The sequence below is a fragment of the Pinus tabuliformis genome, chromosome 2_2 (genome assembly GCF_031772625.1).
Source record: "Pinus tabuliformis cultivar Carrire ecotype Pingquan chromosome 2_2, CPIR1, whole genome shotgun sequence".
Taxonomy (NCBI): Eukaryota; Viridiplantae; Streptophyta; class Pinopsida; order Pinales; family Pinaceae; genus Pinus; species Pinus tabuliformis.
The window spans coordinates 1,049,471,763-1,049,494,372 of record NC_142300.1 but is presented as its reverse complement, the minus strand read 5'-3'; the positions used below and the strand labels follow the sequence as shown (position 1 = coordinate 1,049,494,372).

At 34.0% G+C, this 22,610-nt stretch overlaps 1 protein-coding gene across 2 annotated transcripts in view; it reads right to left on the bottom strand.

The window, feature by feature from the left end:
• The window catches only part of LOC149196974 (uncharacterized), an 80,976-nt gene extending 63,150 nt beyond the window's left edge, over positions 1 to 17,826 (bottom strand). Inside the window, exons 1-2 of one of the 2 annotated variants that reach the window (XM_089403814.1) lie at positions 17,474 to 17,826; positions 17,233 to 17,314 (exon numbers count right to left, since the gene is read on the bottom strand). In XM_089403814.1, coding sequence (XP_089259940.1) covers positions 17,233 to 17,314; positions 17,474 to 17,806 — 415 coding nt within the window. In that variant the 5' untranslated portion in view covers positions 17,807 to 17,826. Of the gene's footprint in view, positions 1 to 16,911; positions 17,315 to 17,473 lie in introns of those variants that run through there. The other variant, XM_089403813.1, reaches the window with a different exon arrangement.
• Between the last annotated feature and the right edge of the window lie 4,784 nt (positions 17,827 to 22,610).

Genomic DNA, 22,610 nt, shown 5'->3' with positions numbered 1-22,610 from the left:
ATATATATATGCTTTCATTGCATGTGTGTGTGTGTCTTTTAGAGATTTTTATCTGGTTAGTAATCTGCTTTGCATTTGTTGTAGATGTCGGAGTCTTTGGAACCTTTTGTTGGTTACGTTGATGGTGCTAGTCGTAGTACGCAGAATTTGTCTTCTGCAGCATGGGCTATTTTCACTCCAAGTGGCAAGTTAGTGATTTTTCAAGGGATTTGTATCGGTCGATCGACAAACAATATCGCTGAGTATACCGCGTTGATTGAACTACTCTCTGATGCCATTTCACTTAGCATTCACCGAATCATCATTAGGCTGGACTCGCAACTCGTTGTACTACAACTAACAAACATTTATTCTGTCTAAAATCCAACAATTTTTCGTATGTTCCTTAGAGTTCGTATTTTGGAAAGACATTTTGAACACATTCAATATCAACATATTTCCAAAAATCTTAACACATTAATTGATTCTCTAGCGAATTATGTGTTAAATAGACATTTTCAACACATGTAAAAGTAATATTTTCAATTCACATCATCAATTGAATAGGATTGCATATAACCATAGAAAACTCTAAAAGTAAAATAGATAGCTGTTTTAAAAAAAATTACAAAAGTTGTGCCCAAGACACATTTGGTCATCTGACCCAAAAACTCAAAAATGCATACAAAACATCCTATGTAGATCTAGTGGTGCTCATTGTAACAGGTCACAACCTATGCTATCATGCGTAAAAGCCTAGCCCAATGGTTAGGAACACCAATACAGTGGCGTTGTAGGCTCATAGGTAACTCCTCGATCCGGATATCCAGAATTCCAAGGGTTAATCCCTCTATTTTATCCTACAACTCTGCTAAGGTCTTGGCCAAATCCAAGTCCCGGAGAACTTCTCTCCCGATGTTTCTCTGTGCTAGCCCACCTGCAACCTGTTAGCGTACCGCAAGTCGAACAGTACCAACTTTTGTATGTATAAGAGTAATTTTAGTTTAGTCTTGGAAACATTAAAAAACATAAAAAACATGTAGAAACTTGAAAAATCAAAAAACACTTTGGTCAAACAACTTACCCATAGCACCCCATTGTGCTCCAACTAGTAGAATCAAATCTGGATCTCCATGATAAACGATGATTCCTGAATATGGATGCTTCTCGATAACAACATGTTGTCGCTCAAGCCAGCTGAAAAATGCAGGGGAGAAAATGATTGTTGACTGACCAGCATGTTGAGCCATCAATTCAACCCACCTCTGCATACGTGGATCTCTAGGACCAACCACACCCAGTGATACATGTTGTGGCTGCATCAATGGGATTTTCTCTAAGGAAAAAGCAATTAAGATTGAACCATAGCATAAATTCTTCATCTTACAGCTTTTTACCTTACTCAGTTGTTCTTTCAGCAGTGAAAGTAAAGCCTCGCACCAATTGAAAAATTTTGGCTCTAGACATTCTAGTGCACACTGCATATAAGATATGTTCACCAGATGTAGTGTCACACTGCCAATTAATTTTGCAATCGTGAAGACGATCGTTCTTAAAGGAAAATCACTTACATCACTAATATTTATTTTCCCATCCTTGCTAAGTTGTGTACCTGGCCGACAAAACTGTCTGATGTAATCTCTCACTGATTCACCTCGACGAGCAAATCCAGAAAGTGAGATGGGGGCACCTCACCTCGAAAGTCCGGTAAGAAAGTAAATATCCTCAATAGTAATAGGGACCATCTTGTTCCTAATGTGAAATGTCTGATCTGTCGGATCCCATGCACGAACAAGCAACTGCAATAGTTCTATTTGTTGCCTCATTCCAGACAACTTAAAGTATTTGAGTAACCCGCAATTCACGAGGGCCTCAACTGTACCCGGGTTGTTTAGGGCAACCATGTCTTGTTCTTCGTTCTCTCTTTCTTGCCATGTAATTGACATTCTGATCCAATGAAATCATGAAACACAATCATAAGCTAAATTAGGATCCTTTCCATGCAAAAAAAGGACAAATTTTGGAGCTAACAGTTAAAACAAACTTGGGAAACTCGCCCAACGCAGCGCAGGCACAAAGACAGTGCACTACAGAGCATCTAGCCTTCTATCTGGGTGCTATTTAGCACAGTTTTTGATGCGAAAGCCTGTGTTGATCCCAGGGGAAAAAATGAAACCCCAGGGGCCCCAAAAAACCCTAAAATTCGCATGAAATGACAAAAGAATGAATTGAAAATAGAGTAGAGAGGTTTAGTTCCTATCTAGTCTGGACGGCTTGAGAAATGGTCCACAGAATCTTTTGCAATCAACTAGTGAAGTTTGAGGTAAAAACTGAGCTCAGAGCACAAAACTGGATGGTAAGTTCCAAATGGTAAAAATGATATGGTAAAAACTTGTTTTATGTTTATTTCATGTTAATTAATCGACTAAACATTAGTATTTGCCTATGAAACAGATATTTTTAATCCATTTGGTGATGTTTTGAGCAGGTTTTACAACTGATTTGCAGAATTCAACGTGCTCGATTGTAAGTTGTACTTTTGACCACAGAGCAAACTTTTATCTCTTTTTCGAGCTTTGTTAAAAACAAAAAGGAACCCCCTTGGAGTCCTCTTTAAGCTCTTTTCAGACTCTCTAAATATGAAAAGATTGTTAAGCGCTTGTCCTTTTGAGCTCATTAACGAATTGGAAAAGATATCTCTCTTGTATTATTTTACGCTTTTTTGGACTTGAGAGATTAATTTAGGAAAAAGAACTTGTGGAGTTTTCTTTTTGTCCCTTTTCAAACTCTCTAAAAATGAAAAGCACTGAGTTATCTTTGTCGTTAAAATAGTTAAAAACATCAAATAGTGACAAACTTGTCCATCTAGACAAGACCGAGTTTCACCTTCGTTAGACTCGTTAAAACATCAAATAGCGATGGTTTCGCCCGAAGGGTGAAATTATATAACAAACATATGTTATCCTCCTCAAGCTTGATAAAAATAAAGAGGTACTGGTCAACAATGATTGGGGAAAATGGAAAAAGGGGAAAACCACTTTATGGTAAGAGGTCGCTCTTGAACATGACACTTTCACTCCATCACCGTGACTATTTGGGTTGGGTTATTAGCTTGATGGTTATCATACCTTTGGTCTATCATACCATCCATTACTTTGGTTTTGGGTCAATGCTGCCAATTCATTCAGTGTCGCCGATATGTTCAAGAGAAGTCATTCAGTTGCAGTACTCATAAACCTTCATTTTCATGACCGCCATTCCTGAACCTTGTGTCGTCAGTCAAATTCCATCTCTAAAATCACTACACCCATTTTGTGTCGTTGATGTGGGATATATCAAGGCCCTCCTACGACTAGTCGCTTCTTGTTGACATCAACTCATTATCCAAGAAGTTGACTTAGAAACACCCATTTAGAACCTTGAGGCTTGCATGCATCAATGGCAGGTTTCTCGCTTTTGGCGGTAGGCATACAACAATGGCCTCGACCAAAAGACTTTGTTTGGTGTTCGAAATCAAATCATCCATTCACACCATGCAGAATGTACTGCATTACTTTGAGGATCATTATCATTATCGATGATTTCTCTTGCATATGTTAATAGCTTACGTCATTAGCTGGTAATCAGGTGGTGTCTTCCCATGATCGACTTCAGATCGCAAATTCACATGGTTAGACTCATACTTGAGCGAACGGTTGAATGATATTGAAGACCCTAGATCTAGTTTTATCCATCCGGGTTGCGATATCACGAGTACTAAATCATATGTACAATAGCTTTACATTGATAGTCATTCCAATCATGGGTCTATATCTGTAGACAACTGTTTATGTACATTTCATGAAAGTTTATAATTTGAGCATGGGTATGCCTTCCCTCAGCAACTCATGTAAAATCAAATATCATGATATATGTATTGTAATTGATGGAGGTCACCTTCCACCTCGATACCTCCTCATCACATCATAAAGCATTTCATTCGACATTGGCATTTTTCCGACTTCATGCTTTAGGGGGAAACTGTTACAGATCCATTTCGGCACATCAAATCCCACAATTCAGATTAGTGTTTTAGGGCTCATCAAACCCTAAATTCAATTGTTTCATGCCCTAAACAAGTCAACCTTTTGAATTCCTCCTTCCCAGACAGTTTCATGACTTGAAGACATCCAGAAATTGCATCTAGAGGGACCAACGCAGTTAAGATCTTATGAAGGTGTGTTGCAAAGCAGTTAAGTCCACTGCTAGGGTGCTCTGCAGAGCACTTAGGCTTCCTTTCACCTGTGCTGGGCGAGAATGAGCGAAATTCACATACGGTTTGGGGAATATTCTTATCTTTTGGAGTCATCTAGAAGTTTCCCTGTCTTATCAACTCCTATGAGCTCGAAAATGGATGAGGAATGAGTTAAGGAGCATTCTATCCTCTCATCCCTTCCTCCATGGAACTAATTCTAAGTATGGAAGGCTATTCAATGTCACCATTAATGACAAAACCTCCTTCATCTTCCTATAAATTGATCACTCATCTAAGTGATCAGGGGCTAGATTATGTTGAATTGTAAGGAGATAATGTTGCTATGACACTTGACTTTGGAGCAAATGATGTGATGCCACAAGCTTATCTTTCTTTTGATGTGATGTCGATGGAATCCAAGCTGGAGGAATGACTTTGAATCAGACACTGATGGTTGTAATTCCTTCTTCTATCTAATAAAGTGTTTGAACCTTTTTCCATATGTTGTGTTCTTTCATAATGCTTATATGTATGAATTTATTTTGATTCCTTTAATTTATATTCAATCAATCGTATGCTTTGATTGGTTTTTGTCTTCTATTGCGTTTACATGGTACTTCTCAAGCGGATTAAGTATGGGAAGGAGCGACAGAATGGATACAAGGGAGACGAGAGGAAAGCAGAACTACAAGTAGGCCTTCTATCTTCTCATCTTATCTATTGTTTATAGGAAAATTCTAAAACACTTTAAACTGTTGTTCTAGGCACAACTACTTATCTAGTGAATTAGTGTTTGTCTATAGATGCTAAATTCTCTAAAACATAATGCATATTGAGATGGTTTGCTGAGAAACTTTGAATTGTTTTGGGTGACAGTGAGTCCGGTTGATTCTAGGATTGCATAGTGCAAACTGTCTGGGAGGCAGCCTCAAGGTCTGCGCAAATATGGGCAACAGTACATTACCACTGAGGGTTGACGCTGCATAGTGCAGCTCAGAAAAGGTCCGGTTGTTGGAGGGTGATCCAGTCGAAAGAGTTTTAGCAAAATGATGTGTGAATGAGTGAACTTTTGCATGCACAACCTTGATAACAGGCACTCAACACAACTTGACGACAAGACACCTCGAATCAATAAGACAACATGCTTAGAGTGACTGACTACAGGACTATCTAATGGTGAAATACAAGTCTATTAAATCAGCTCCGTGAAATCCAAGTCTGTGAGGTAGCTTTGCCGTGGGCGAAGGTAGCTACGTGAAATCAGCTCCACGGTGTGCAAAGCTAGCTGAGAAAAAGTATTTTCACGAAAATCATAACTCTCTGCCCCTCCGCGAAAATTAAATTTACTAAATATTTTTAACAAAATCAAATATCAGAAAGGGATACAACTGAAAAATCAGAAATCACATGACTCAGAAAACAATCTACTTCATAATAATTGTTGGAAGATTACATAAGCATACATAATGTAGGTTACTTCACACAACAGCCATAACATGAGTCTGCAAAGGGCAGAAATAAATGGGAGAAACCAAACATCGTAAGGGGATAAAACTGAAAAATCAGAAATCACATGACTCACAAAACAGTCTATTTCATAACATAGTTACCGAATTCAAATTCGAATATGAATTCAAATTCGATTCGGAAAAAATTCAACTACCTAAAATTCAATACAGAAAAAATTGGGAAGTATAGATCTTCCAAAATTAAATTATTTAAAAAAATCTATATTTGCCTATTCGAAAAATCATAAAACATCGTAAAACAATATATTTTAAAAAAATCACATCCTCAAATCCTAAATTTTAATATCACACTTAAAAATGAAAAATAACAACATTATTAATTAATAACTAAAACAACCTAAAACAGAATCCCAATGAAAACACATTTTCAAAGCACATTCTACTTAATTCAAAACAGACAGGAGGGGAGAAGCACAACCAAACTTTAGTTCATGTTGGATTTCGTTACTCGTGGGGAAGAGGAGTTGATTTCGTTACTAGTGGGGAAGAGGAAAAGAGCGTTGGAGTGTTCCCAACATACTTACCAAATTTGAAAAAAAATACCACTGAATGAAATTCAAATAGAAAAAATTAGAGATTATATATTTTTTAAATATTTATAAATAAGCATTTATTATTTTTTGTTATAGGAATTTATTATTTTTAACAAGTTTAAGACTATAATTTTTTTAATATCTAATTCACTATTTATTATATTTTTTTTAGTATAAAAACTTTTATTTTTAGATATTAAAATTTTTGTTGACAAAAATCTTTACCAAATTAAATTGTAATTACATTTTTAATATAAAAATTTATGTTTTTAATGGGTAAAAGCATGTTAATGTGTATCACTTTTTCCCTTTTTGTGGCAAAGAAGTTTTATAAAAATAAATGGAGTTGGAATGTTTACTCTTAAAATTAGAAAATCATGAAAAACTAGGTGGTGGTAAAAGAAGACAAAACATGTCAATTTAATTTCAATTTCATGTTATATTTTTTCTAAAATTTAATATCTAATTTTTATCTAATTTATTCATTTTCTTTAAAAGGTATCATTGATATTTTACATAATTTTTTAAGTAGTGACAAAACCGCGACCCCCCATTTCTCTATTGATTTATGTTTTTTAATTCAAATTTCTTTAAGAGATGTGTTGTAAACATTCTAAAGATTGCTAAACAAATTTAAAAATAAAAAATAAGCATATTTTTTAATTATTATTAAAATACTAGTAAAAATGATCATATTTTCGTATATATAAAACCGCAACCCAAGAAACTACCCTTTCAAGTTTATAAAATCAATTTTTTTTAATAGAAATTTGAAAATAACATATAACAAAATGTTAAAATTATTTTTTGAAAAATTTTAAAATATATTTTATATTTTTTATAATAAAATTTTTAATTATGATTATAATAACGTATTTTATATTATTCAAAATATAATATAGAAAATTATTTGTTTAGAAATTCTACTTCTATTTATATATATATTTTTAAAGAGTTTTAGCATTTCATTTAACTTTACATAAAGTTATTTATATTTTGTGAGTGATTAACCATAGTTTTTACCAATATTTACTATCATTTGACTTATTTGCAAATTTAGTATTTACGTTTTATAACATTATTTATATTTTCTAAACGCATTAAATAGATTCACTATAGCTTTTACCAAAATTTATTGTGAGTTAGCTTTGTTACAAATTTAGCATTTATTTTTTATAATTAACAAGTATGAAACTCAACTCATTTAATTGATATTTTTATATTATTTTTTTTTATCTTTTTTCATTTGGGTACTTTTTTGCTTTTGCCATATAATGAGACACATTAACGTGCTTTTACCCTAATATTTAATTTTTTTGCTAAAGCAAGAGTCATGCCTTCTTATCATTAATTCAAACAAAATTTACAATATATACATTTTTCCATCAAACTGTGTGGTCTTAGGTAAAAAAGGAAAATGCCCTTCTGAAGCCAAGCCCTCAGTTTCCCAAAAAGTACCCGCCCAACCCTTTTTGAATACAAACACGAAAAAGCATCGGGAATCTCAGGTCATATGAGCCCTCCCCACATGTAACCGCGCTCACAAACCCATTCCTGCCTTTCAATCGCTGTCGTTCATTCTTCTTTTTTAATTTGACGGTGGAGGTATAAATCGCTCCATGAAGAGGCAAGAAGGTTAACCCCCGAACCCCACCAAACTGCTCGCTCGATCCCGAACGTTGATCTGCCTTGCACCATTGGACGACTGAGCCGATTATCGCATGACAGAAGCCATCGAACTTTAGTGTGCGATGAGGGTGGTTTTTAGACCGGCCCTCATCCACGTGTCATGAGTTGTATGGCATCACTGCAAATTTTTCGAAACCACCTTTGGCATGAAAGCGGTGCGATCACGCCAAAACCACTCAGGTAGCGGTTTTAACTCCTGCCACTGGAAAATTGGGTGATGTTGTTGCCTGAACTGATGCCTTCGCTTATTACCTTCAACATCTCTCTGGACTGAGAAAACCTTTTGCCCTACGTCGGGGATATTCCGGATAGTGGTAACCATGGCTACTGAGGCCGACCCTGGCCAACCTTCCATCGTAGACCTCTTTGACCAAAATTGTGATACCTGCTGAAATCTGCTCATTACGAATTGGCTTCTTTAGTTTTGCTCTTATACACTTCTTTGTCCTCTTCTGCCTGGTTATGGCAAATATTTCTCAGGTTGCTCTGCGACATTGCATGCCACTCCATCAAAATTGCGTTGTCCTTACAGCTGACACCTTGGTTGGCTAGAATGTCTGCCAATTTGTTGGCCTTTCTACGCACATGGATGAATCTAAGTGTGCGTAGTTCCTGAAGATGTCCCTGTATTTTATGGAGAACCCAAGTTAACCTCCAGTGTTTTGTAACCTTTTCCGGCCCTGTTCCATGACTGATTCTCTTGGCTGCGTTGATGACTAACTCTGAATCAGCTTCTATTATGACATTTTGGCAATTGTCCTGTTTCAGAAGTTCTAAGCATTGCTCCAAAGCCATTAGTTCTGCCATGTTGTTGGTGGCTTTTCCTAAGTGTCCATGGAAGAGGGAGATTATGCTTCCGGTATCATCCCTAAGAACTCCCCCAAAGCCAGCCATTCCCGGGTTTCCTTTAGAAGCTCCATCGATGTTATACTTTAAAAAACCTTCCAGGGGAGGATTCCAGAATTCTTTAACCATTTCTCTCATGATTATTTTCCTGTCTAGGCCTTGTGGAATGAGTCCCTGCATGCCTAACTATTTGAGAATTCTTAACTCTGCTTCTGAGGGAGGATTTTTGGGGAGATCCCTTACTGTGGTACCAACTGTCTCCTTAAGCTATTTTAAGATCAGCTCCACCAGGCGAAGAGAGGAATTCTTTTCCTCTTTGAAGATTCTTTTGTTTCTTTCTTTCCACACATTCCATATAATGAAACTTGGCAAAAGAGCCCAGGCAGAGTTGAGAACCTCATAATCCGAAAAGTTATTCCTCCAGTTGTTTAGAGTGTTAGTGATACTTTCTTTGTCTCTATCAGACTGATTGAAGATGTTGGCAAAAAAATCCCATAACCTGGCGGTGAAAATGCAGCGGTTGAGAAGATGTTCCATAGTCTCCTCTTGGGCTTCACAGAGCTGGCATTTGGAGGGTCCCATCATACCACTTTTTCTAATGTTGTCCCAGATTAAGATTTTCGTGTGGTGAACGAGACACATAAAGAGTTTGATTTTCATCCAGCCTTTGTGCCTCCATAACCTCTGCCAAGTTCTATTTGGAGCTTGGGATTCCAGATCAAGGAGAATACCTTTTGCTTCCTTGATATTAAAGTTGCCCTCTTTGTTGTTACCCCATCTTAGTTGATCCTGCCCTTCAGTTACTAAAATCATCCTCTGATCCAACATCCTCTTAAGGGACTCTACTCTACTGTTGAGGGTTCTATCCTCTCTGCCATATATTTTTCTCTGTGTTCTACATTTTCCTGCATTGTGAGAATGCTCCCAAAAGTCTTTTACCTTTTTCTAATCCTTGGCTTTCTGTCTCATGCTTAAGGCCCAAAAATTCCTCTTTCAATAGAGTAGGTTATTGTTGCCATTTGTCCTCCCATAAAAGTGCTAGATTGCTCTCTCTGATTTCCCAGAAACTATTTTTTTGAACCACTCCTCTGTTCTCCCAAGCCTTCGTCCATATAGGAGAGCCCTTCATAATTCCAGACATTCTTATGATATCAGAAGAAGGCCAAGCGCTGGCATATTTTTCCTTCCAGATGCTTGCCCATTGAGCCTTAGGATCCTTAACCCACCTCCACCAAAGTTTGGCCCCTAGAGCCTTACTGAGAATCTCTAGATTATCCAAACCTAGGCCTCCTTGGTTCTTGGGTTTACAGATCTTATCCCATGAGACTAAAGCCCATTTTTTCCTTGTTTCCTCTTTGCCCCAAAGAAAATCTCTTTGAATATTTCTAAATTGCTGTAAGACTCCTATTGGAGCTGGGAGGGCTGATAGCATAAAGATTGGGATAGCTTGGAGCACTGCCTTTGTAAGAACCAGTCTACTAGCTAGATTAAAAGATATGATTGTCCATTTCCTGACCTTGTCTTGCATTTTAATTATTAATGGATCCCATATGCTCTTGTGCTAGGGTTTAGTTGTTAGAGGTACTCCCAAATACTTAGAGGGGAGGGATTCTCTTTGAAAGCCTAGAATTTTGGAGACATTTCTATGAATGGCAATATGGGTATTAAAGAAAAATATTTTTGATTTGGAAAGATTGACTTCCATACCTGTTGCCATAGCAAAGTCATTCAAAATTTGTTTGTATGCAAGCGCTTCCTTGACTGTGGGAATTCCTTGTAACATGGTATCATCTACAAACTATTGATGAGTCAGCACTTGCCATTCTCCAAAAGTTGGAGTCCTTGAATTTTTCCCATTACTCTAGCATGCTTAATGGACTGCCCCAGCCCTTCCATCATGAGGATGAAGAGAAAAGGAGAGAGTGGATCTCCCTGTCTGAGTCCCCTAGAAGGAAGAAAAAGTTTAGAGGGAGAGCCATTAACTAAAATTGAAAAGTTGGATGAAGTCACCAGGGCCATGACCCATCTGACCCAATTATGATCAAAACCAAATGTTGTAAGCACTTTCTTGATATATATCTAGTTCACTTTGTCATATGCTTTGGCTATGTCCAATTGCATGATCATACCGACTTTCTTATTACTCGTTAACGAGTGAACCACCTTGTGAGCTTGAATGATGTTATCCAGAATTTTTCTGCCTTCCACATAACCAGTTTGTTCCCCCAAGACAAGCGAAGGTAGCAAGGGTTTGAGTCTGTTAGCCATGACCTTGGAAATTATCTTGTAAACTACATTGCATAAAGCAATGGGCCTATATCTTTCTGGCGTTTGAGCATTATCCTGTTTTGGAATAAGGGTGATGAAGGAGGTATTGAGAGCTTTTAAAATGGTTTTGTTCAGCTTGGAATCTTCCACTACCTCTAAAATATCCTTTTTGACAATATTCCAACAGGCTTTGAAGAAATCCACATTGAATCCATCCAGACCTGGAGCCTTGCCATTTTGCATTTCCTTGAGGACCTCACTGACCTCCTTTTCAGTTACAGGTCTGTTAAGATTACAATTATCCTCTCTGGATACCAGCTTAGGGATATGTTTAGTGAAGTCCTTGATGAAAGGTTCCCTTACTAAAAAGTTTTCCTTGGCAATATCACGAAAGTGCTTTACTAACACTGCTTCTATCTCCTCATGGGATTGATGAATCTGGCCATCCTCGTCCTTGATCGAAGAGATTCTGTTGTGAGTTATATTTGCAATGGTGGATCTATGGAAAAATTTATTGTTACGTTCCCCTTCTTTTAGCCATTGAACCCTAGATTTTTGTTTCCAAAAAAAATCCTCTTGTTTACACAACTTTTCTCATTCTTGATGATGTTTTTCTGCTTGATCATTTTTGTCCTTATCAAAGCCTTCCTTGATCAAAGCTTGATTGAGCTCTAGAATTTTGTTTTCCACAATTTTCTTACTTGCAAAAATATTGCCAAATTCCTTCTTGTTCCAATCTTTTAGCTTCAGCTTGATGTGTTTTAATCTTTTGTGTAGCAGGAACATAGTTGAACCCTGAATCTGCAAGTCCTCCACCCACCATTTTTCAATGTTGCTAATGAATTATGGGTGTGAAAGCCAAATATTTTCAAATCTGAAAGGTATGTTTCTTGGGGTGCCAATGCCCTTGATCTCCATTTGAACCGGCCAGTGATCTGAACCTCCAAGAGGAAGAATTCCTGCTATTATTTCTTTGTCTAGAAGCATGAGATCCTCAGAGATCATGAATCTATCTAGCTTGGAAGCTACCCGGGAATGCCCTCCTCTTTTTTTGTTCCATGTACATAGGCCATTGTTTGTCTCAATATCAACAAGCTTCATGTTTTCTGAAAAGATTTAGAACGCTGAGGAATCTTTATTCAGTGCTCTTGTACCCCCTTTTTTCTCCAAGAGAGATCTAATCATATTGAAGTCCCCTCCTATAACCCAAGGTAACCCTGCATGTCTGGTCCAGAGATCCACCAAGGAATCAATAAACTTGATTTTTTCATCTAACCTTTGAGGGCCATAAACATTCGTAACTAGATATGTGTCCCTGTCTCCTATAGGCTGTATAACCACTGATAAATAATTCCTTGATGCCTCCACATCAACTATTCCTATTTTTTGGGGATTCCAGAGGGTGAGGATACCCCCTGCTGTATTTTCTGCTTTAGCTTCTAGAAACTCAAATTTGTTGAGCCATTTACTATGGATTTGTGTTAACTTTTGAATAGAGCATTTCGTTTCTTGGACAAAAATTATATCCGGAGCTGCCTGTTTCATTCTGTTATTCAGCATTCTTTGTTTTCTCTTACTACCTAGACCTTTGATATTCCAAGTGGTGAATTTCATAATTACAAATTTGTAAAAGAGTAACTGGTTATATCTTTCATCTTACCTAAGTCTACCATGAGCTTACAACATTCCATCAGTAGCTCCTTGGGCTTTTTCCTGCCTCTTTTTTTTCCTGGATTTCTCAATGCTAACCCTGGAGTCGTTTTTACTGCTTTCACTCCTTCATTACCTTGTTTTTCAATGTTGTTTACTTCCTCCAAACCCTTTGCGTGAGTTTTCCATAAGAATAACTGCTTTATTCGATTGCACTCTTCTTCTGGTAGATATTCTACCCCACCAGTTGTTCCCTTACTCAAGAACCCTTCTAGATCCAGGTTTTCTCTGTAAAGAATCTCCTGTAGCTCATTGTCCTCCATTTCCATCTCTCTAGGTCATTTCCTGATCCATTTCCATCTCCGATTTACTCATCATGATCCCTTTCTATTTTTCATTTACCTGTTCCTAATCACGTTCTCTTTCCTTCTCCTTCTTATCATAACCATCATTCATTACTTGATCTTCCACTGCTACCAGAACTTGGAACTGATTCGGCCTAGCCTTTTGTCCTTCACTTTGGTGTTGTTTTGGCCCTTTTTGCCACTTTTTCCTTTATGAACTACTTTGTGAAAGCTGTCTGTGTCTTTCATTGTGTTAGATTTGCTTTTGTTCTCTACTTTACTGAGAGGGCAGTCTCTTAGAAGGTGTCTATGTTCATGACATTTACGACATCTAAATGGAATATGCTCGTAGGCGACTGTCTGCACCCATTCCTCATCAAAAACCTCCAAGATGACCTCATCCAGAGGAGCTCCGGATAGATCCATCTCTACACAGATCCTAGCAAAGGAGGTATATTTTCCCCTCCTTGTGGCTTCAGAAGTTTTGACAAACCACCTTAATTTATTGCCTATGGCAGCTAGTGATTCTATTTGCCAATAATCAAGAGGTAGAGAATAGAGTCTTATCCAGACTGGGACTAGAGTAAAAGTTTCCCGCTCCGGTACAAAGTTCATCATCCACGGCCACATATAAAGCCCTGCTGCTGCAAAGAAGTAGGGCCCGCCTTCAAACACTTTGTCTTTATCTTCAATGTTAGCGAACACCATAATGAAGAATCCCTTGGATCCTAAATGAAGATCAATGCTTCCTTTAGGCTTCCAGTGGTACCTGATCCATGTTTGTAAAGCTTTTTCAGTGGACCATAGCCACATGAATTTGCATATGATTGCATAAGTCTGCATGTGATCCTTGTGCGCCTGCAACGCTGGATCATTTAAAACTACTCTGGGAGTGATTTCAGCTTTGGGTTTGCACGGTCCCTTTTCATTCTTGTCTTTTGTTCCCTGTTTTTTTTCATTTTCCTCCTTGTCTTTTGTGCCATCTTTCTCCTTTGGTTTGTTACTTTCTGTTTCCTCTTCCTTCCTTAGTGTTACTTCTGCCTATTTCTAGAGGTTTCTTGCCCTTGTTGGCCATTGCCTCCTTGTAAGAGGGAGTGGAGCTCCCTCCTCTGCATCCATCCATGGAGAAAATCCCCTTCAGAAAACTGCAACCCTAGTCGCCCGCACTTCCTCCTTCAACTTTTTCGCTCTCACGATCTTTTTAATATTTTAAATAATATAGAAATTTCTATTTTTAAATATTAAATTTTGTATTAAAAACAAACTTTACAAAATTAAATAATCTAGAAATTTCTATTTTTGAATATTAAATTTTATATTTATAATTTTGTTTTACCAAAATGCATAATAATAATAATATTTTAACATACCATTTATTATTTATTATTAAAAAAATTAATATAATTTTTTATTTTTTATTTTTATTTTCTATATTAAAAAGAGATATAGTACCTTCTGAATTTGAGGCAGAACGAAATCGAACTCCCGTATTTTCCAATTTTTCATAGGGTCCAACTTGGTAGCTATGCTTCATAATAGTTGTTGGACAAGTAAGTGACCTGCAAGGGTACACCCAACAAATAGAAAAGTTGGGAAGATCATCTAAACAACCCACGAGACAACTAATGAATGTATATATTAATAGCTAAGTCCCTAAACCGTATCATACTTGTGTGTTTTTTTAGAAGCAATAGATAAAAGGTATCAAATCTATGTTGAAAGTAAGGCTGTGAGATTGGGATATTTGTGTTTCTCTCTTTTTAATCGGGCAAAGTTTATTATAATTTTGTAATTAAATAGGGAAAATGTAATGGTTATTCTTTACATTTTATCAATATTAATCAAATCATTACTAAAATTAAGTGATATGATATGATTTTCTAGTATAAATATATATTTTTTATGAAATAAGTAAATTTTATGGTGGTTTGTAAAAGGAAAATTAGGTGATTTGATATGTTTGTTTTAATAAATATTTACTTATATCAAATTAGTAGATTTTATTCATGTTAAATTTAATGATTATTTATAAAAAAAAACAACAAATTAAAAAACACCTTTTAGTTAATAAAAATAATTTAAAATTTTATTTCAAAATATAAAAATATTTTAAATAATCATTAATATCCACCAAATAATTAATATATTTAAAAAATAATCAAAAATGCTTGACCTTTTTCCCAATATTAATAATTTATTAACCTTTTATATATAAAAGGTGTTTTCGAACCACCAACCTAAATTAATATAAAAAATCATTTCAAAAAGTTTACTTTTAATTCATGCATTAAACCTATATTTACATGAATCTTAAACTATTTAAAAAAAAAAAAAGAAATTAGAAAAAAAAAAAAAAAAATTATTAACCCTATATTTACATGAATCTTAAACTATTTAAAAAAAAATAAGAAATTAGAAAAAAAAAAAGATAATTTATTAACCTTTTATATATAAAAAGTGTTTTTGGACCACCAATAAGTTAATATAAAAAGTAATTCCAAAAAATTTACTTTTAATTCATGCATTAAACCTATATTTACATGAATCTTAAACGATTTAAAAAAAAAATAAGAAGTTAGGAAAAAAAAAAGAATTTTTTCTTTATAGTTTATACTTACTACAGTTATTATTAAAAAGTCCAAATATACCCTCAAACAATATGCTTAACAAAGTGTTCATATTTTCTTGGAATCCCTAAAATAATACTTTTAATAGATAAATTATTAAAGGATATAACTTCACGTAAACTTAAGTTAAATTATAAATTAACACTAATCAAATTAAATTATTTATACAGTGACATTTTCTCACCATGTATGGAATTTTTATGTTGATTTTGTTTCTTTGTAAATATTTGTTAAATAAAACATAATTAGTAAAATATAATATATATCTATATATATACATAACATTTTATCAAATAAATCGAAAATACAAATAATATTTATTGAGCATTTAATGCATGCATGTATTAAGGCTTAAGCTAATCAAATCATGAAATAAGAGTTAATTCTGAATTAATCTCGAGCAAAACATTGGAATAAGACAACACTATAAACTTGGGCATGCACTCCACGTGGTTGAGGGTGTCATTAAAAGGGCACAACATTGTAATAAACAACAGTTCCATAAACTTCGGCGAGGACTCCATGGGTTGTGACTCTCATGAAAGGCTCCAAGTAATTGGAAAACTTGCATGTACATACTACAAACAAGAACACTACCTTTATTTCAATGGTGGTGGCTTCGTCATGGGTTCTTTAGCTTGGTTATGTTTGCACACGCGCTACATTTGAATCAAAATCATCCCAGCTGGACTCCGAAGAGGAAGGTGACTAAGTGTCCGAAGAAGTCGAGCTCATTAAATAAGTGGCCAACTGAAGCAGAAGATGAATTTGCGATTGTTGAAATGGCAGAAGATGAAGTGGCGACAGCTGAAATGACAGAACAAGAGACAGGTGAGGTATTGGCAGAGGCAGCAACTTTACCGACGGCGGCTTTCTCGGCAGTGGCTTTCCACGTATCATGTCAAATTTTAACAGGATCAAGGAAGACGAAAATCGAGAGTGGGATGGGATGGGCTGGGCTAAACAGTGTCTGCCTAACTAACGAATTATTTAGAAGAACACCTTCCATGTAAATAATAATCACCATATTATTTTATATTTATATAATTATATTATTATATTAACATTATTTATATTTATTACATTAATATTATTTTGTAATTTAATATAATATTAATTATAATATAAAATTGTACTACTATATCAATATTTATATTTAAAAATATAATATAATTCACCTACAACATAATATGAAACCGTGCTATACAAAAAAACAGAGTGCATTTCTTAGATAATTTAACATCTCGGTGTACCAGATAAACCAGACCTAACCCTTCCTGAAGGGATTGCAAGGTCTCCCCGAAAACAGACTTAAACTAAGAGCTCAGGAATCAGTTTACAGATACCTCAATGGGCATTAGACTCCTTAGATTTAAATGTCAACCGAAGAGTACCCAGCAACAGCGCAGAGCTGTTCGACCTTCACCACTTCCCATACATTCAACTTTGGAAATCTAAGAGCTAAGAGGCAGAATGCCTTAAGAGACGAACCATCCAGTTCCAAACAACCAAGAAACCGTGGTAGTTGCTTACCCGAGAAATGGTGAGCGGAGGAATTTGGCTGGAAGCACAGTTCTCTGCTTTGAAAAGTAGCCCGGATCCTCTGAAGAAGAACCTGTAGAAATCACCACAGCTGCTTAGCTTTGAAAAGTAGCCTGGATCCTCTGAAGAAGAACCTGTAGAAATCACCACAGCTGCTTAGCGATGAGAAAGGGAAACGATGAAAACAACAAAAAGAAACTGTACCTAAGGTCAATCAACTTAACTGGGTTACCTTGCCTTCACCAGGAAGTTGCAGCGCGGGGGTAAACCTGTGACCTTGCAGTGGAGTCCACGCATCGAGTCCCCGGCCCTGAGCCGAAGGCAGAACCAGCGCCACGGAAGGGATGGAGAAAGGCAGAACGGAGTCCTGGGAATGAAGATCGGAAATGAGACCAAACAGCCGAGAGATAGCTTGAACCCGACTTAAGACAAACTCTGACCGTAGGATCCTCACACCTTTTCTCCTCCGTCGATGCAACGCTGAGTTCGAGGAGCTTAACTGTTGCTCGTGCCACGTACCATGGCAGAGCAGGACAATAAATACATAATCGGTAAAAATCTTCATAAGAGATAAGGTAGACAGCTGGGTAACGCTATGTATATGCTAGTCACATGGGCAGTACTCAATCCGTAAAGGTTGACACAAGCAAATAACCTGTATTTCCTGGTTCCAAGGCATGTAGTGAATAGTTAACCTGTAAATGTTATGTCCGTTGTAATACATACAGTAATGTAAATGAAAAATTTTTTATATCAGTTTTACCATATTTCACTGTTTGGACCTTTGACAAGTTTTATTATTTACTTTATATTAATAAAAAATCTTTCTTTTACCCACATCATTTATATCCGCAAAAAGTCTCATTTGTAAACAGAGTTCATAAATATATAACTACACAGTTATGGAGTAGTTCACAGAGCATGAGGGTCGATAAATCAGGAAGCGTTGTCTATCATAATTGTAAAATATATTTGAAAAAGTTCAATTTAATCATTTTAAATTTCAGTTATTTTATAAAATTATAAAATTTTATTATTTTATATATATATATATATAATTTAAAAATATAAATATAATATAAATTATCATAAAATAACATAATAATAATATGCCAATTAAGAAAGTTGGTTAAATGTTTAGATATATATAAACATTTGTAATTTGTAATGTTTATGTTAATTTGTAATTTTAAGAAATACATATATGATCATACATGATAACATACAACATAATACCATGCAGATTAGAGTACTTAGTATTCAGAATGGTGAACCGGTAACAAATTGATTCTTTTAGTCAAGTAGCTTAAATGAACCTTATTAGTATTCTTTAACATCAAATAACAATTTGGAGAAAAATGAATTATTACTTGAAGTTAAAATATAAATTAGAAATTTTTAAATATTACTTTGCAGAAAAATATCAATAAATACTAAATAACAATTTGGAGAAAAATGGATTATTACTTGAAGTTAAAATATAAATTAGAAATTTTTAAATATTACTTTGCAGAAAAAATTAATAATAATAATAATAATAATAAAAATAAAATAAAAATAAATAAATAAATAATAATAAAAATAAATAAATTTGGGGAAAAGGGAATTATTACTTGAAGTTAAAATATAAATTAGAAATTTTTAAATATTACTTTGCAGAAAAATATCAATAAATACTAAATAACAATTTGGAGAAAAATGAATTATTACTTGAAGTTAAAATATAAATTAGAAATTTTTAAATATTACTTTGCAAAAAAATATCAATTTTTACCGAAATACTAAATAACAATTTGGAGAAAAGCATCATAGGTGTGAGAAATACGCAATCGCCCAAAGAATTTATTTTCGGGGAAAAATGAATTATTACTTGAAGTTAAAATATAAATATGAGTTCATTAGAAATTTTTAAATATCAATAAATACTAAATAACAATTTGGAGAAAAATGAATTATTACTTGAAGTTAAAATACCAAAATTTTTACCTGTTAAAATTCCATTCATTTTGTTATAATTGTATTCATTATTTTAGTTTATTAAATAATGACATTTAATTTCTATGTGCATTACAATGAAATTCTATATATGGTTGACTACTCATCTAATTTGCACTACAATTCCCCATATTAGAGCATAGTTTCTTGACTTGTGAAATGTTCATTATTTTAGTTTATTAAATAATGACATTGATTTGTGAAATGTTCATTATTTTAGTTTATTAAATAATGACATTTAATTTTTATGTGCATTACAATGAAATTCTATATATGGTTGACTACCCATCTAATTTTCACTTCAATTCCCCATATTAGAGCATAGTTTAGCGATCGTATGACTTGTGAAAGGAACCCACATCATTATTTCTTTTTTATATGCTCTTGAAACCAATTGATCCATTATTCAAATTATGATATTTGACTAATTATCCATCGAAAAATTCTCATAGTAACATTGAAGCCAAAGAGAAATATACACTATGACAAATTGCCAAATTGTTTAAAAGCAAGCACAAACAGAAATATGAAAGGCATATGTCAAGCTCTACACATAAACATGTCAATATCTAAGACCCCATATTTCAAGTGAATAGCATTGAAATTATAATTTTAATTTCCATGGAGCTTTCTACACATTCGAAAAGATTGAGGTATAGTTGCATATTTCAAATGAATAGCATTCAAACTATAATTTTAATTTCCATGGAGCTTTTTACACATTTGAAAAGATTGAGGTATAGTTGCTTTTCAATATGAACCACAGGTTGTGCAATCAGAAATTTAACAACCCCTTAAAAAAACACCAATTAACAATGAAAACACTTACAATGTGATCCACATGAGCTTGGGAGATGAAGAGGACGTCTTGGGCCTTATGAAATGTTTGATTTAAGTCATTTACTTATAAAGGTTCCATAATCTTAATAAAGTGCATTTTCATAAATCCTTTGGAGTGAATTGTTTTGCATTACCTTCACTTTGAACATATACTGGTTGGAATCTCCGTGAAACATAACATATGATAAAAAGGAAACACCAGTAAAGAAACAAAATTGCATAAAATTTTGACTTCTTCCTTCTATGCTATTGTTTCTTATGCCATTGCCTTATGGCGTTTCCTTTGCAACATGTGGTGCAAATGCTAGTTATAAATATATTTTATATATATTAAACTAAAATATATTATATTATTATTTAGAAATTATATATATATATATATATATATATATATATATATATATATATATATTAATAATAAAATAAGTAATAATAATATATTACAAAATTTTGTTAATATATTAATAGTTATAACTCAAACTATAATATAATTTACATATAGTATAATAATAGTGTTTTGTTGATGATGGTGATGATGGTTAACATCCACTGAGACCAAACTTTGGTCTATCAGACCTAAAGAAACAAATTATTTAGTTTGATTTAATATTTTATTCCTATGCTCAAAAAGCTTGGAGAGAAGCCTCACGAGCTCGCTATAATTTTGGCATCGTAAAAGGCCAGGAAGGTCAGTATTGCAACAAAGATTATGAAACTGAGATCTAAAGTGGTTGTACTCGGGGCACTCTAAGAGGAAGTGATTTTCATCCTCACTCTAAGAGGAACTGATTTTCATCCTCGATGTTCATATTCTCACAGAGATGGTGTTTTAGGAACTACCCAACGACCCATTTCACTATGGAGCTCATGAGAGTTTGTTCTAATCTTGGCTATATTAGTTTTCTTCTTTGAGCTAGTTAAAACAAAGAGACACTTTCGATCTTCTAGGGTGGGGTCGATAACCTCCTTAAAATATCTTAATTTTCTTTTAGTTGCTAAATCTTTCTCACACCACATTTTTTCTTTGAACTTACAAGTAACAATATTTCTAATGTTATTAATGTTTTGTAATGCAACATTCTCGTCGATCTCCCAATGGTTTAAGCAGGACCTGGTGTCTTTATACCAACCTCGTTTTAGCCTTAGGTGGTTTTGGTTTGAATATAAAGCTAGCTTAGGAAGTCTATGGTCTCTTATGTGGTTTAACCAGGACTGGTGTCTTTATACCAACCTCGTTTTAGCCTTAAATGGTTTTGGTTGGAATATAAAGCTAGCTTAGGAAGTCTATGGTCTCCTATGTTATTATACTATTACTCGCAAATAATAATAGTATTATAAACTCAAAATATTATTAATATTTTAAACTTAATGGATAAAAAATCCCAACAAAAAAATATTATAAACCCAAGGAATTAATAAACCCTAAGAATTAATGTTTTAAACCCAAACTACTAATAAACCTAACTAATTAAATTATAAACCCAACACATTATTAATATTATAAACCCAAGAGTTTAATATTATAAACCCATGTGATCAACAAACCTAAGAGATCAATATTAAAAACAAAAGGGATTAATAAACCTCAAGAATTAATTAAACCCATAGTATTAATAAACACATTTTATTATTAATATTATAAACCCATGCGATTATTAATAAACTCCAATATCAAAAATATAAAACTTAGAGTTTAAACCCTAAAAACATTTGACTTAAACCCTTCGATTTATTATTCCCTTGCCTTTAAACTCTATGGTTTATTTATTCCCAAGGTTTGTTAATAATTTACAATTTTAGGAGCCATATTAACTAATATATTTCAATATCTTGGTCTAAAATTGATGCCTAGCATTTAAAAAATATTATTAATAATAAAACAAAGGTCAAAGTGCACCATAAATCAAATATTTCACTATGCAAAATTAAGTAATATTAATGTGCAATAGAAAACATATTTTCACTACGAAAGTCTATAAATGCATACACACTCTTTATGGCACATGCATACATACATAAGTAGCATTTAAAAAATATTATTGATAACGAAAAAACTTCAAATTGCATCATAATATTTCACTATGAAAAGTTAATTAATATTAATGTGTCTTTAAAAATATATTTTCAATGCTAAAGTCTATAAATGAAGGCACAGGACTCCCGCCATCATCCCTTACAAAAAATAGGTGTAATAATCACCCTTGATATTAGAGCTAAGAAAATATGTGACAATGATCACTTAAATAATGAACTTGAACATAATAGACAAGTATTTTAATATCACACGTACAGTGAAAATTGATTAAAAATACTATAAAAAATTCTCTAGATAATAATGAACAAAAAAGAAATGATAAGGACTTCATAAAATCTATCAAACTTCCATATATCAAGTACACTAGCGATAAGTCAGCAAACATCCTCAACAGAACTCAAATTAGTGTTTCCTTCTCTCCTCCTAACACCTTACAAAAAATGTTGAACAATTGTAAAGACCATGCTAATCCTAAAAGAAAAAAAGGTGTCTATTTGAT